This window comes from Schistocerca cancellata, chromosome 2, assembly GCF_023864275.1.
Source record: "Schistocerca cancellata isolate TAMUIC-IGC-003103 chromosome 2, iqSchCanc2.1, whole genome shotgun sequence".
NCBI classification, from domain to species: Eukaryota; Metazoa; Arthropoda; class Insecta; order Orthoptera; family Acrididae; genus Schistocerca; species Schistocerca cancellata.
Genome location: NC_064627.1, coordinates 139,787,337 through 139,803,104, shown reverse-complemented (window position 1 = coordinate 139,803,104; position 15,768 = coordinate 139,787,337). Strand labels below are relative to the sequence as shown.

Here is a 15,768-nt window from a genome sequence, read left to right as displayed (position 1 = left end):
GCCAACTTGAAGCACTGACTTTAGCCAAAGAACTAGACATTACCAGTTTCAAAGCTAGCTGGGGCTGGCTATCAAGATAATTCAAACGAAATGAATTATGATTCCAGAGGAAAACGGCTTCAAAGGCGATTACGAGGAAAAAAATAGTGCATTTTAATCTGCGATGCTAACAGTCCCCTCTATTATTGCAAATTAGCAACCTGGATCAAATGCCAGTCTATTTTGAGATGTCACTCGACAACACCGTGAACAGGAAAGGAGATATGAACTGGCAGCAGTGAGAAGCAAAGGTGTACAGTGATGTGTGTAACTGGTGATGGATGAAGGCTAGCACCTTAAGGGATATTTAGAAGGGAACTATTCCTAAAATATCAGTGAAACGCATATTAGTATGAGAAAATCTGAAAGGCCGGGTGGACAATGACCTTGTGATTGACTGGATGACACATGTTTGGCAACGTCATCCTGGTGCGTTACCGAATTTACGTAACATGTTGGTCCTGGACAGCTTCCTCGGACATACAACTAAGGAAGGGCGAGACAAATTACACGAAGGGAAAACTGACTTGGTCATTAACCCTGGAGGCCTAATATCAATCCTATAACCACTACATACAGTTATAATTGGTGGAGACTTCAATGTACCCTCAATTTGTTGGCAAAAATACATGTTCAAAGCCGGTAGTAAACAGAAAACAATCTTCCGAAATTGTACTCTAAATGCTTTCTCTGAAAATTACTTTGAACAATTAGTTCATGAGCCCACACGAATTGTAAATGGTTGCAAAAACACACCTGACCTCTTAGCCACAAATAATCCTGATCTAATAAAGAGCGTCATGACGGATACAGGGATTAGTGAACACAAGGTCATTGTAGTGAGGCTCAAAACCGTATCAACCAAACCCACTAAAAAATAAACGCAAAATATATCTATTTAAAACAGCAGATAAAAATTCGCTTGATACCTTCCTAAGGGAGAGTCTCCATTCCTTCCAAGCTAATTACGTAAGAGTAGACCAGATATGGCTCAAATTCAAAGATACGGTATCAACAGCAGTAGATAGATTCATACTGCGTACGTTAATAAGAGACGGGACTGATCCACCATGGTACACAAAACATGTCAGAACACTGTTGCAGAAGCAACGGAAAAAGCATGCCAAATTCAAAATTCAGGAGAAAGCAAAATCCCGATGACTGGCTAAGTTCCACGGAAAATCGAAATTTAGTGCCTATGTCAATGCGAGATGCTTTTACTAGTTTTCAAAATGAAACATTGTCTCAAAATACGGTAGAAAACCCAAAGAGATTCTGGTCGTATGCAAAGTAGTGGCAAAAAACAGTCAATACCGTAACTGCACAATAGGGAAGGAAATGTTACCAATGATGGTGGCACTAAAGAGGAGTTACTAAATACAGTTTTCCGTAATTCCTTCATGAAAGAACACAAAGTAAATATTCCAGAATTCGAAACCAGAACAGCTGTTGGCATGAGTGACATAAAAGTAGATATCTTAGGTGTTGCGAAACAACTCAAATCGCTTAAGAAAGGCAAGTCTTCCAGTGCAGATTGTATACCAATCAGGTTCCTTTCAGAGTATGCAGACACAAAAGCACCTTTCTTAGAAATCATATACAACCACGTTCTTTAGCAATCATATACAACCGCTCACTTGACAAAAGGTCTATTCCTAAAGACTGGAAAGTAGCACAGGTAACACCAATATTCAAAAAAGGAAACAGGAGTAACCCATTGCATTACAGACCCATATCACTGACCTCAATTTGCAGTAGAATTTTGGAGCCTATACTGTACTTGAACATTATGAATCACCTTGAAGAAAAAGCTTATTGGTACATAACCAACACAGATCCAGAAAATATCGTTCTTGTGCAACACGAAGTAATCGTTCTTGTGCAACACGAAGTAATGAGTACTGTCGACAAGGGATCTCAGATCGATTCCATATTCCTAGTTTTCCAGAAGGCTTCTGATACCATTCCTCACAAGTGACTATTAATCAAATTGCATGCATATGGAGTATCATCTCAGCTGTGTGACTGGATTCGTGATTCCCTCTCAGAGTGGTCACAGTTCGTAGTGATAACAGTAAATCATCAAGCAGAGCAGAAGTGATATCTGGCGTTCCGCAAGGTAGTGTCTGCTGTTCAAGATTTACATAAATGATCTAGGTTATAATCTGAGCAGCCCCCTTAGATTGTTTGCAGATGACATGTAATTTACTGTCTGGTAAAATCATCAGACGATCAATTCCAATTACAAAATGATCTAGAGAAAATTTCTGTATGGTACGAAAAGTGGCAATTGTCATTAAACAAAGGAAAGTGTGAGGTCATCCACATGGGTACTAAAAGAGATGCGATAAACTTTGGGTATATGATAAATTGCACAAATCTAAGGGCTGTCAATTCGACTAAATACCTAGGAATTACAATCACAAGCAACTAAAATTGGAAAGACCACATAGATAATACTGTGGGGAAGGCGAAACAAAGACTGCGCTTTGTTGGCAGAACACTTAGAAGATGGGACAAACCCACTAAAGAGACAGCCTACATTACACTTGTCCGTCCTCTGCTGGAATATTGCTGCACGGTGTGGGATCCTTACCAGGTAGGACTGACGGACGACATCGAAAAAGTACAAAGAAGGGCAGCTCGTTTCGTGTTATCGTGCAATAGGGGTGAGAGTGTCACTGATATGATATGTGAGTTGGGGTGGCAGTCACTGAAACAAAGGCAGTTTTCTTTGTGGCGAGATCTATTTAGGAAATTTCAATCACCAACTTTCTCTTCCGAATACGAAAATATTTTGTTGACACCCACCTATGTAGGGAGAAATGATCATCATAATAAAATAAGAGAAATCAGAGCTCAAACAGAAAGATTTAGGTGTTCCTTTTTGTCACGTGCCATTTGAGAGTGGAATGGTAGAGAAGTAGTATGAAAATGGTTCGAGGAACCCTCTGCCAGGCACTTAAGTGTGAATTGCAGAGTAACCATGTAGATGCAGATGTAGGCGTAGATGTGTGTATAAATTGGCTATTCAAAGCTGCACTTAAATGCAATGGATGGGTGATGAAAACCAAAAGTTCATACCGAGAAGAAAAATCAAACAGCCAGATTTGTCCCAGATTTATGAGCATGCGACAAGTGCATGAGACTCCGTTCCGCAACCAATGGTGGGTCAATCCTTCAAAAAATGTGGTATCACAAATTTCCTGCATAAAACAGAGGACAACACTCTATGAGAAGGTGGAGACGACAACAATTATTCTCCTGCTATTGATGGCGATGAATAAAGTTAAGGGAGCATACGTATTGACTAAAATATTTTATTGCAAATATTAATATTGTGGTCTTCAGTCCTGAGACTGGTTTGATGCAGCTCTCCATGCTACTCTATCCTATGCAAGCTTCTTCATCTCCCAGTACCTACTGCAGCCTACATCCTTCTGAATCTGCTTAGTGTATTCATCTCTTGGTCTCCCTCTACGATTTTTACTCTCCACGCTGCCCTCCAATACTAAATTGATGATCCCTCGATGTCTCAGAATACGTCCTACCAACCGATCCCTTCTTCTAGTCAAGTTGTGCCACAAGCTCCTCTTCTCCCCAATTCTATTCAATACCTCCTCATTAGTTATGTGATCTACCCATCTAATCTTCAGCATTCTTCTGTAAATTCTTAATTTGTTGTTTTTTAAGGTCTAGAATCCCAGCTGGCGGGGATAATGTTCCCCAGCTGGCCGCCTGGCTGATGGACCAGCCTGAAAGCCTGCCGGCCAGCCAGCCACATGCTATTGAATCAGTTGTGTTTTAACGATTTGTCAAACTGTACAACAGCATATGAAGATTATGATGCATTTCTTCAAACCAATTGATATTATATGTTATTTTGAACACATCATTATGTTACAGCAGTTCGCTTTGTAAATAAAACAAATTAAATAAAAAAAAATTTTTTTACCCCTCTGTTATAACCTTTTAATTCACTAATAAATTGCGTGGATATACAAACGTAGAAACAATAGTGGGTTTCATGCTACCAACTCTGTATCTCTCACTCAGCTGCCGTGCCGTGACATGCGGCCGGCGCCGTTCATAGCCAGGTGGCGCTCCCGCGCTCAGCCGAGCTGCGGAGCGCCTCTATTGCCGTGTTTGAGTACTGACGTAGCAGCACTTTTAAATCTTGTGGCACTGTCACAACACTTTTCCCCCCTTGAAAAAAAAAAAAAGAAAAACACACACACTCACTTCCGTGGAGACACGGACAGTGCGGAGACATCCATGGCCTCTTGGGAGACCCCGAGAAGATCCCGCGGAGAAACACGAGAATATGGTCGAAAATGTCCAGGACGGAAGCTTGTGCGCGGAACGTGCCTCCTGGACGAGATGATGGGTGAAAACTCCGGAGCAGCATCCATAGGTGTCGTGGACCTGGGGGTGTGCTCCAGCGAGATGGCTCCCAGAGAAGGCGGCATCGCGACTGGGGCCGGTTCCGGCGTACTTGGAAGTGGCAGCGACGGTGGCTGCAACGACACGCATGGGAGATCGGCAGAAGCGACAGGACTGGCTTCTCGGGCTGGTGGAGGCGAAAGAAGGGGCGGTGGCACCGGCGTGGCCACCACTCATGGGCGCATCTGGTCATAATGATGAACAACCATGCCGTCGTCCGTACGTATTTCACAAAGCCGGCGGCCGCGAAGAGCCTTGACCACCCCTGGAATCCATTTAGGGCGAGATCCATACCCTCGTGCCCACACTTCGGTGCCCACCGAGCAGTTGCCCGCACTAGGGGACACAGTACCAGGCCTGACAGGGTGAAGCAGGTGCAGTAGAGTGCGCGGTTGGCGGCCATGCAAGAGTTCAGCAGGGCTGCAATCACCCAGAGGCGTGAAGCGATAAGAACTCAGAAATTGCAACAGAGCGTCATCGGTAGAAAAATCAGTAAGGAATTTTTTCATCTGGCTTTTGAAAGTGCGGACAAGGCGCTTGACCTCCCCATTCGATTGGGGATGGAAGGGCGGTGCTGTAACATGATGAATCCCTTGTCCAGTACAAAAATCACGGAAGGCCTGCGAAGAGAACTGAGGGCCGTTGTCCGTGACAATCGTGGAGGGAAGACCTTCTAGCGCAAAGCTTTTGGACAAAGCCAGCGTCGTCGCCGCAGTGGTGGGCGACGGACATCGAACCACAAACAGAAACTTCGAGAAGGCGTCAATCAACAGTAGCCAATAAGTGCCGAGGAAGGGTCCGGCAAAGTCAGCGTGCACCCGTTCCCATGGCTGCGCCGGATCAGGCCACAGAGAGGGCATTGTACGGGATGCAGCCAGTTGTTGAGCACACTGACCACACGCAGCGACCATGTGGGAGATGTCCGAATCGATACCGGGCCAATAAACATGCCTGCGGGCCAGGGACTTAGTCCGAGAAATCCCCCAATGGCCTTCATGCAACAGTTTGAGAACATCTTTGCGAAGAGAAGCTGGCACCACGACCCGTGGAGATGCGCCATCCGTGGCCAGAAGAACAACACCCTCACGAACAGACAGACGAAGGCGCAAGGCATGGTAGTTGTGAAGGGGATCCGATGCCCGGCCCTTGGTCCTGTCCGGCCAACCCTGTTGAACAAAACCGATCACCTGACGCAGGACCGGGTCCCGCGCAGTAGCCGACGTGACCTGCGAACCTGTAAGCGGAAAACCCTCGACCGCACGATGTTCTTCCTCATCAATGTGGAAACAGAGTAGTTCATCTCGATCGAAAACCGGGTCGGGACCCATCGGCAATCGCGACAATGCGTCAGCATTGGCGTGCTGGGCCGTGGGGCTTCATAGTGAAAACAAGACAAGTATAAGGCCCAACATTGCAGGTGGTGAGCTGCCTTATCCGGAAGCTACGCCAATGGGCTGAACAGAGAGACCAGCCGCTTGTGGTCGGTGATGAGGTGAAACTTAGAACCATACAAAAAAACGCTGAACTTTTTTAGAGCATAAATGATAGCGAGCGCCTCCTTTTCGATTTGAGAGTAACGCCGTTGGGCATCGTTGAGGGTCTTTGAAGCATAGGCGATGGGTCGTTCCGACCCATCCTCATACCGATGGGCGAGAACAGCCCCTAGGCTATACTGTGACGCGTCAGTCGCTAGAACCAAGTGCTGACCCGGATGAAAGGTGGCAAGACAAGGCCCCGACCGCAAATGAGCCTTCAGGCGAACAAAAGCCTGCTCACACTCGTCGGACCAACAGAAAGGAACGTTTTTGCGTAACAGCTGATGCAGAGGATGAGCCACCGCCGCCGCGGATGGAATGAATTTGTGATAATAAGCAATCTTGCCGAAACGCCTGAAGTTCTTTGACCGTAGACGGCCGGGGGAGAGCGGTGATGGCCGCAACGTGCTGACGTAGAGGACGTATACCTTCACGGGACAAGTGGAAACCAAGATACACAATGGAGGGTTGGAAGAACTGTGACTTGTCCAGATTGCACTTCAACCCAGCCGAATGCAGAACCCGTAATAATGAACGCAAATTGCGAAGGTGCTCCTCAGTGGAGGCCCCCGTGACAACAATGTCATCCAGGTAGTTGATGCAGCCAGGAACGGAAGCCGTGAACTGTTCCAAAAACCACTGAAAAATGGCCGGCACACTAGCGACACTAAATGGTAACCGCTGGTACTGATACAACCCACAAGGAGTGTTGATGACGAGAAATTCCTTGGAAGACGCATCCAACGGCAACTGATGGTACGCCTCCGATAAGTCAAGTTTGGAAAAGAACTGGCCCCCAGCGAGCTTGGTAAATAACTCCTCAGGACGGGGAAGAGGATAAGTGTCAATGAGGCTCTGAGTGTTGACAGTGGCTTTAAAATCGCCACAAAATCGCCACACAATCGCAGACTCCCGTTGGGTGTAGAAACCACCACGATTGGCGATGCCCATTCGCTGGAGGTAATAGGAAGGAGAATCCCTGAAGCTGTTAACCTGTCTATCTCAGCCTTGACAGGTGCACGCAACGCCATTGGAATAGGGCGTGCCCGGAAAAACTTAGGGCGAGCTGTAGGTTTAAGAGTAATGTGGGCTTCAAAATCCTTGGCACGACCCAGACCAGCAGAGAACACGGACGAGAATTCAGAACACAATCCATCCAGCTGTTGATACGGAATATCCTCAGATATGAGGTGCACATCATCATCAATGGAGAACCCAAACAACTGGAAAGCATCATAACCGAACAGATTTTCAGTGCCCGCATGATCCACCACATAAAACGTGAGGGGCCGAACAACAGACTCTTAAGCAGTGGAAGCATCAAACTGGCCAACGATAGGAATTTTCTGTTTATTATAAGTTCTCAGATTTCGCGTAACTGGAGACAAGGGAGGGGAGCCCAACACCAAATACGTGCAAGAATTAATGAGAGTTACTGCAGAGCCAGTGTCCACTTGCATGCGAATGTCTTTATCCAGAACACGAACAGTAACAAACAACTTATTTGTTTGAGAAAGCACACAGTTAACATCCATGTCCGATGCCTCGCCCTCGTCGACAGGAACGTGAGGGGACTGACACACAGAAGCAATGTGGCCTTTTTTCCTACATGAATTACACGTGGCCCAACGTTTTGGACACGCGGCCCTGTCATGCTGTACGAAACAACGTGAACAAGAAGGAAGGGCAGAACGAACCTGTTTCTGTGGTTGCTGTTTTCGCTGCGAGCGTTGCGGCCCAACGCAACGCTGTTTACGCGAGTGAACCGCCGCCACATCATCGTTCTCCTGGGAAACAGGCAAATTGTCCGTGTCAAAAGTTGACTGTACAGCGCCCACATCACACCACGCGTCTATTTGCGCGCCAGCAGCGTGAGTCACTTCAAAGGATTGAGCGATGCTTAGAACTTCCGACAATGACGGGTTTGGCAGCTGTAGGGCACGTTGCCGAACTTCTTTATCAGGAGCAAGCCGTAAAATAGCATCCCTAACCATTGAATCAGCATAAGACTCATGATGAATGTCCGTGACAAACTGACATTTCCTACTCAGACCGTGTAGTTCCGCCGCCCAAGCCCGGTAAGATTGATGGGGCTGTTTACGACACCGGTAGAACGCCACGCGGGCGGCAATGACGTGGGTGTTTTTTTGGTAATAGTTAGACAATAAGTCACACATTTCTTGGAAGGACAGAGAGGCAGGTTCCCGCAGAGGTGCTAACTGAGATAGCAGCTGATAGATCCGTGGGGAAATCCAAGACAGAAATAACGACTTACACATCGGAGCGTCAACAACGCCGAAAGCCAAGAAGTGTTGCCGCAAACGCTTCTCATAATCCTCCCAGTCTTCAGCGGCCTCGTCGTAAGGAGGGAATGGAGGCGGAGAAGAGGATGACAGACGATGAGTAAGCGACATTGACAACGCCTCAATAGCAGCCGTCAGCTGTGTTTGTTGTTTAATGAGCGCTTGCATAAGCTGTTCCATGTCTGCCCAGACACGAACGCGCAATACTCCAACGCTGGAAAAAAAATATCCGACCTCGTCGCCAAAAAGTGTTATAACCTTTAATTCACTAATAAATTGCGTGGATATACAAACGTAGAAACAATAGTGGGTTTCATGCTACCAACTCCGTATCTCTCACTCAACTGCCGTGCCGTGACATGCAGCCGGCGCCGTTCATAGCCAGGTGGCGCTCCCGTGCTCAGCCGAGCTGCGGAGCGCCTCTATCGCTGTGTTTGTGTACTGACGTAGCGGCACTTTTAAATCTCGTGGCAGTGTCACAACACCCTCCCTCAAAATCAGGGTGCACAGATTATTAGAGGACATGAATTATTCGGCTACATATACTAACATTGACTTTTTTAATTGTGTTTAACCCTTTAAGATATGTTAAACACAAATATGTCTGAAATTTTTCTATGTGGCTGATCTCAAAGTGTCATGTTCTGAATGAGAGTCAAATAATATGTGATTTAAGAGATTCACTGCACATTCTCACCCCTAACATCATTCATATTACATAACAGGAAATTTACTTTGAAAGTAACACTCCTCAAACCCCATGCATAATGCTTTCCTTTGATCTTTAAGAGTCCCACACACGAGGGATGATTGCAGCGATCTGCTGAATGCAATTTCGTCTGTAATTGGCTAGTTGCCTTGACACACCACATAAAAGCAATTTGCCAAGCCATTTCAATGAGTATTACGAATGTACTGTGTACAGAAGTTGTGCTACGGAAAATGAACAGTTACATTTAGCAGCAGCTGCAGCTGATTTCTGTATCCCCAGGAATACTTGCAAAACATAAATTCAAAATAAAAATAAAACTGTAATTTATTAAACTAATTTTGAAATGCTATTCTCTGGAACTGTTGTAGATTACTTTATGGAATATGCTGGTATTACACTTTTCGCTGAAAACAAATTAGCTATGTACATCTTCCCGCGTGCCTCCACAACTAGTTTTATGTTCATTAGTTCTCAATTCGTTCTTATTCATTAGTCTCATAATTTATCTGCATGTATTTACACAATTCCCTGGATGTGTCTGTAGTAACGATGTCAATAACAGCGCAACCAATTGCCATACCTCTTGCTATTAATTGTATGAAAGAGATTTTGATTATACGAAATAACAGTACCTAAGTGTAACTGTATAACAGAGCTGCCTTGAACATTTAAATTAAAATGTTCTCTTAACGAACATCACATTATTCCTTCTTCTGTAGCACAAGCTTCAAAATGCTAATCACTGTGAAATCAGAGGGTGAATGGCAACTCTGGGTTCCACATCAATTCGCAGAGTAGTTCATCTGCCCTCAATAACTTTAAATTCTAACATAAATTTCCAGCTCAATGTGGGCAAAGTGAATGAAGCAAAACTGCACAACTGTGTCTAATAAATAGAGAAATAAGTTGCTGCCATATTGCCACATACTGCTGCTACCCAGCCAGGTAGCCATATTGCATGCACAAATTGCATGCGATCCATCAGATTGAGATTTTCATGCAACTGGCGATCAGCGAGTGATTGCTGCGATTTGTGTACACACATGTGATCTACCTGCGATCTGTCGCTCCTGTGTGCAGTCCCTTAGAGATGTAAAAGGTTGTAATGTCACACTCACTGAAAACAGTTTATTGTTACAAAGTATTGTATTGTCTTCGTCCTAAAGACTTCGCATACATCTGCTGTCGGCAGACCTTGTATCTGCATTGTGTTTTGTAGTTACAAATGGTGCATTTTCTTTGCAACTTAAGTTTTATTTTGATGTTATTCTCTCATCTATGTTTTATTGCTGCATTAGTGAGCTAAAGACAAATTCTTTGTTAAAATATCAGTTCTTACCAGCCGAAATTACAAAAATTTAACTGAAAACTAAAACAATAAAAATTCCCAGGTTTTCCCAGTTGTTACAGGGTGCATACACGCTGATAATGTACATTCATAAAAAGCTGAAGCACATTTTTTTACATCAAGCAGAGTCAGGTGGCTCTGTTAAATCTGTTTATGTAAGTTTCAATTTGTATTAATGATATCTATTGCTAAGGTACAAAATACTGTTTCTAATGTACTATTTTCACCTTTTGGTGTCAGTATTTTTATTTTTTTATATATTTTTGTCTATAAACATAAGATGTCTAGGTACACATTACAGTGGATTGGGAGATAGTGTATTCGAGTCAAACACCTCTCTTTCTAATTATTCTCACGTCACTAGACTGTAAGGCATTAGTCAGAGTTTGGGTTCATATAATTAGTTTCCCTACAGTTAATGGAAGTGACAGATACACTATATTTTCTGTTACATCAGTCAAATACCTTTTTGAAATGTATAAATATCACACTAATATGTTCATTATACTTCGTATTATTCAACAATTTTGACATCGACATCACCAGTACGGATTAATTCTATTAAAATTAGGCAATCAAGAACATAATGCAGCCTCTTTAGAATGTCTTTGGCAAAATCCTTCATTGTAATCCAGATTGTCAGTTCTAGTGGACAAAAATATTGAGTCAAAAAAGGGAAAAGTAAACTTTAAAATCTATCAAATGACTGTCTCATTTACAATGTAGATTATCTGCTTAGTCCCCTAAAAAAGAGGAGAGAGGGAGGAGGAGGGATGGGAGGAGGGAGAAAGAGAGAGAGCTTGCTACAAATATCAAAGCTTTATGGATTGAGAGCACTCACACAGATTGTGAAGAATTCATAAAAACCACCACCACTTCTTTGGTTCCATTCTTGATGGTAAGACGGTTTCCGGTTAAAGTAGTTACATTAGTTCCAACAGATACAGACCTGAAAATGAAAACACAAAAATAAACGAGGGGCATCTAGTAATTTAAACGTTATTCAATAGCTTAATAACAAAATCAACTGAAAATGTGACCACAAAGGAAAGTCACTGGACGTTCATTTTCAAACATATAACATATATCTTCTAGAGGAAATACTACTTTTCTTCCTCACATCAGAGGTCACATATGAGGTTTATTAACAATCAGTTGGATATTTCCTACTAATTAGTCTCATAAGAATGATTAATTCTTTATATTTAATATAATTAAAGGAAATTATTCATTCACAAATTGTGTTCCATAAATTCATTGATGAAGGAGTGGCTTCGAGAATGTGAAATAAATAAAATTATACATTAAATGGTAGAAGCAGCCGCTGGGCAGGCCCCTTCTACAAAGTAGTCTAACAACTAGTTATGAGTAGTGCTAATCTACTCACATTAACCAAGAAGGATGGCAGATAAGGAAATTTTATTTATTGTGCATATATACTATGGTAGGAAGAGTACCTTACTACATTTTTACGTGATTTGGGTGCACAGAGTGCCTTCAATCTCTCCTTACTGTGTTGGCGAAAATACATATTTAGAAGTCAGTTGTATGCATAAAAAGCTGTCCAAAATCGTACTGAATGCTTTCTTCAAAACTTATTTTGAATGATTATTCAGGAGCCAATATGAAATGTGAATGGCTGCAAAAACATACTTGACCTCTTAGCAACAAATAACCCTGAACAAATAGGTAGCACCACGATGGATACAGGGATTAGGTCATTATAGCAATACTGAATACCATAACATCTAAATCCACAAAAAATATATGCAAAATGTATGTGTTTAAACAGCAGATAAAAAATTCGCTTGTGCCTTCCTAAGAAATAGTCACCACTCCCTCCAGTCTGGCTATGTAAGCATACAACAGAAGTGGTTTAAATTCATAGAAATAGTACTGACGGCAATTGAAATATATATACCAAATAAATTAATAACAGACGGTACTGATCCCCCATGGTACACAAAATATGTCAGAATACTGTTGAATAAACAACAAAAAAAGCATACCAAATTTAAAAGACTGAAAAAGTCCTGAAGATTTGCATAGTTTTACAGAAGCTCATCATTTACCTCGAACATCAATGCAAGATGCTTTCAGTAATTTCCACAATGGAAATGTTTCAAAATCTGGTACAAGATCCAAACAGACATTCTGGTCAAATGAAAAGTACACCAGTGCCACAATGTAATTGATACCTTCACTTCACGATAGTGAAGACAGTGACTAATGACAAAGCAACTAAAACAGAGTTACTAAACACGGTATTCTGAAATTCCTCGACGAAAGAAGACAAAGCAAATATTCCAAAATACGAATCAAGAACAACTGCACACATGAATAAGTTGGAAGTAGGTAGGTCTAACAAAGCACCTAAAATCACTTAATTAAGGTAAAGCCTCTGGCCCAGATTGCATCCCATTACGTTCATATCAAAGCATGCTGATACAGTGGCTCCTAACAACTGCTTCCAAGTTGAAACATCTGTGGACAAAAATTGTGAAGTTTCACAGGTCATATCAATAATCGAAAAAGTAAATAAGAGTAATCCACTGAATTACAGACCTATGTCACTAACGACACTTTGCAGTAGGATTTTGGAACATATGTGTTTGAACATTATGAATTACCTCAAAGAAAATCATTTATTCACCAATAGATAATATAGATTCAGAAAATATAATTCTTGTGAAAAACAACTAGCTTGATATTCACATTAAGTAATGAGTGCTATCATCAGGGAATCTCAAACTAATTACATATTTTTAGGTTTCCAAAAGTCTTTTGACATCATTCTTAACTTCTAATCAAATTCTGTGCCTTCAGAGTATCGTCTCAGTCGTGCAACTGCACTCACCATTTCCATTCAGAAAGGTCACAGTTCATAGTAATTGACAGTAAGTCACTGACTAAAGCAGAATTAACGTCCAGCATTCCAGCGCTCTGCTGTTCCTGATCTACATAAATGATTTACAAGCCCTCTTAGATTGTTTGCAGATGATGCTGTCATTTACCATCTTGTAAAGTCATCAGATGATCAAAATACAATTGCAAAATGATTTAGACAAAATATCTGTATGGTGTGAAAAGTTGCAATTGAATCTGAATAATGAAAAGTAGGAAGTCATTCACATGGGTACTAAAGGGATGCACTCAATTTTGGTTACATAATAAATTATACAAATCTAAAGGCTGTGAATTCAACTAAATACAGAGAAACAAAATTTATGAATACTTCAATCGCTAATGTTGTCTGGAAAGTGAACCAAAGATTGTGATATATTGGCAGAAGACTTAGAAAATGCAACAGGCCTACTAATGAGACTGCCTAAATGTGGGACTTGTATGAGATACAGTAGATCAAAAAAGTTCAAAGAAGGACAACTTGTTTTGTATTATCAGGAAATACACGAGAGAGTGAGACAGACATGATACACGAATTGGTGTGACAATCATTAAAACAAAGGCATTTTTCATTGCAGCAGGACCTTCTCGTGAAATTTTAATCAGCAACTTTCTCCTTCAAATGGGAAAATATTTTATTGAGACCCACCAATATAGGAGAAATTATCATCATCATAACAAAGTATGAGAAATCAGAGCTCACACAAAAAGATTTAAATGTTCATTTTTCCCATGCGCTGTTTGAGAGTGAAACGGTAGAGAAATAGTTTGAAGGTGGTTCAATGAACCCTCTGCTATGCACTTAATTGTGAATTGCACGGTAATCACTCAGACGGATGTTAAAGACAGGGCTACCCATGAAAATAGTCATGTGATCTATAAACTAAGTTACAACCACTGTGCTGTTTTCTACATGGGCATGACAACTAACAGGCTGACTGATAACCTGTGGCCAAATGACAGCTGTATCACTCTGTCGCTGAACATGCTGCCCAACACAATGTGCTTAACTTCAGTGACTGCTTCACAGCCTGTGCCTTCCTACCAACACCAACTGCACAAGTGGGAACTCTCCCTACAATGTGTCCTACATTCCCTCACCCTTCACTAGCTCCTGTCCTCCACCCAACTACCCATTTCCCTGCACTCACGGCAATACTACACAGCCTTCCATTCTGCCAACATACCCATTAGTCCTTTTCCCCCTCTTCTCTACTTTCCTCATTTTCTGCCCCCCCCCCCCCCCCCTCCAAACTTCCCAACTGCACCTAGCAGCCCTACCCTGCCCCAACATGTCCCTGCATGTTCCCACATACCTACCTGTTATCTTTCCTCTTCCCACCCCATGTCTCTTCCTTACCCCCACCACACACAACAGATTGCATTAGGCACAATTGCTGTCCTTAGTCTGACCACAGTGGCCACAGATAGTGGGCATGTGTGTTTGTGTGTGTTGCGTTTGTGTGAATATGTGTGTGTTTTCTACTTTGGAAGAAGGCCGTTTGGCCGAAAGCTTACTTGGGTAGAAGTCTTTTCGTTGTGCTTTTCTGCAACTCAACATCACCTCCATGTTGTGAGTAGCACTCTATCCTTTTCATAATATTCCTGTTATTCCATCCTGAACTTTCCATTGTTTAAACCTCTTCACATTAAATACAAGTCCCCTCCAAGAATTCTTACAGCAGCAATTATTATCAGCACTCATTATTTACACCAGTGATATTCTCCTTAACATAAACTTAAAGACTGAAAAATTAATTTGAACTTCACCAGTAAGGGGCACTCTGACAACTGCTTATTTATAATTTACTTCTTTTCAAATAGTATTTCAACAAACAAAATCCATTCTTTTCTAGTATCACTAGGTACTGAATTGATGACTGCAATTTACCCAATCCATGAAATTTTTCTTGTCGAAGTTGATTCTATTTCATAGTGAAATAATTTGAGATTACTGTTAACATAATGCAGATTTCTCAGGCCAGCTTGTTCAGTGTTAATTATTTATGTAGATTTAAAATCAGCTTTTTTATATTATAGGCCCTCAAAGTAAAACACGAGTTTTGTTACTTGTGTGGGAAAATAACTTATGACAGTTGAAATATAGAGAATATTAAAAATGAACACAAAATAACAAGAAAATCTTTCAGAAAAGAGGAATATATGTTAAGATGTAATATAAACTGAAGTATTTTGTCTGTAGTGTAGTCCAATTTGGAAAAAGATAAGGAGAAAATAGAGCTTTTGAAAATGTAGTGCCACTGAAGAATGCTGAAGATTAGATGGGTACACTGGATAAGTGATGTTGACAGTTGAAATACAGTTGAAATACAGAGAATATTAAAAATGAACACAAAATAACAAGAAAATCTTTCAGAAAAGAGGAATATATGTTAAGATGTAATATAAACTGAAGTATTTTGTCTGGAGTGTAGTCCAATTTGGAAAAGAAACAGACAAGGAGAAAATAGAGCTTTTGAAAAT

The 15,768-nt window shown here is 41.8% G+C and overlaps 1 protein-coding gene across 1 annotated transcript in view; it reads right to left on the bottom strand.

The window, feature by feature from the left end:
* Positions 1–15,768, bottom strand: part of LOC126151896 (uncharacterized) — a 279,605-nt gene that overhangs the window by 178,105 nt on the left and 85,732 nt on the right. The window contains exon 3 of the mRNA XM_049915972.1: positions 11,222–11,329. Coding sequence (XP_049771929.1) covers positions 11,222–11,329 — 108 coding nt within the window. The remainder of the gene's footprint in view (positions 1–11,221; positions 11,330–15,768) is intronic.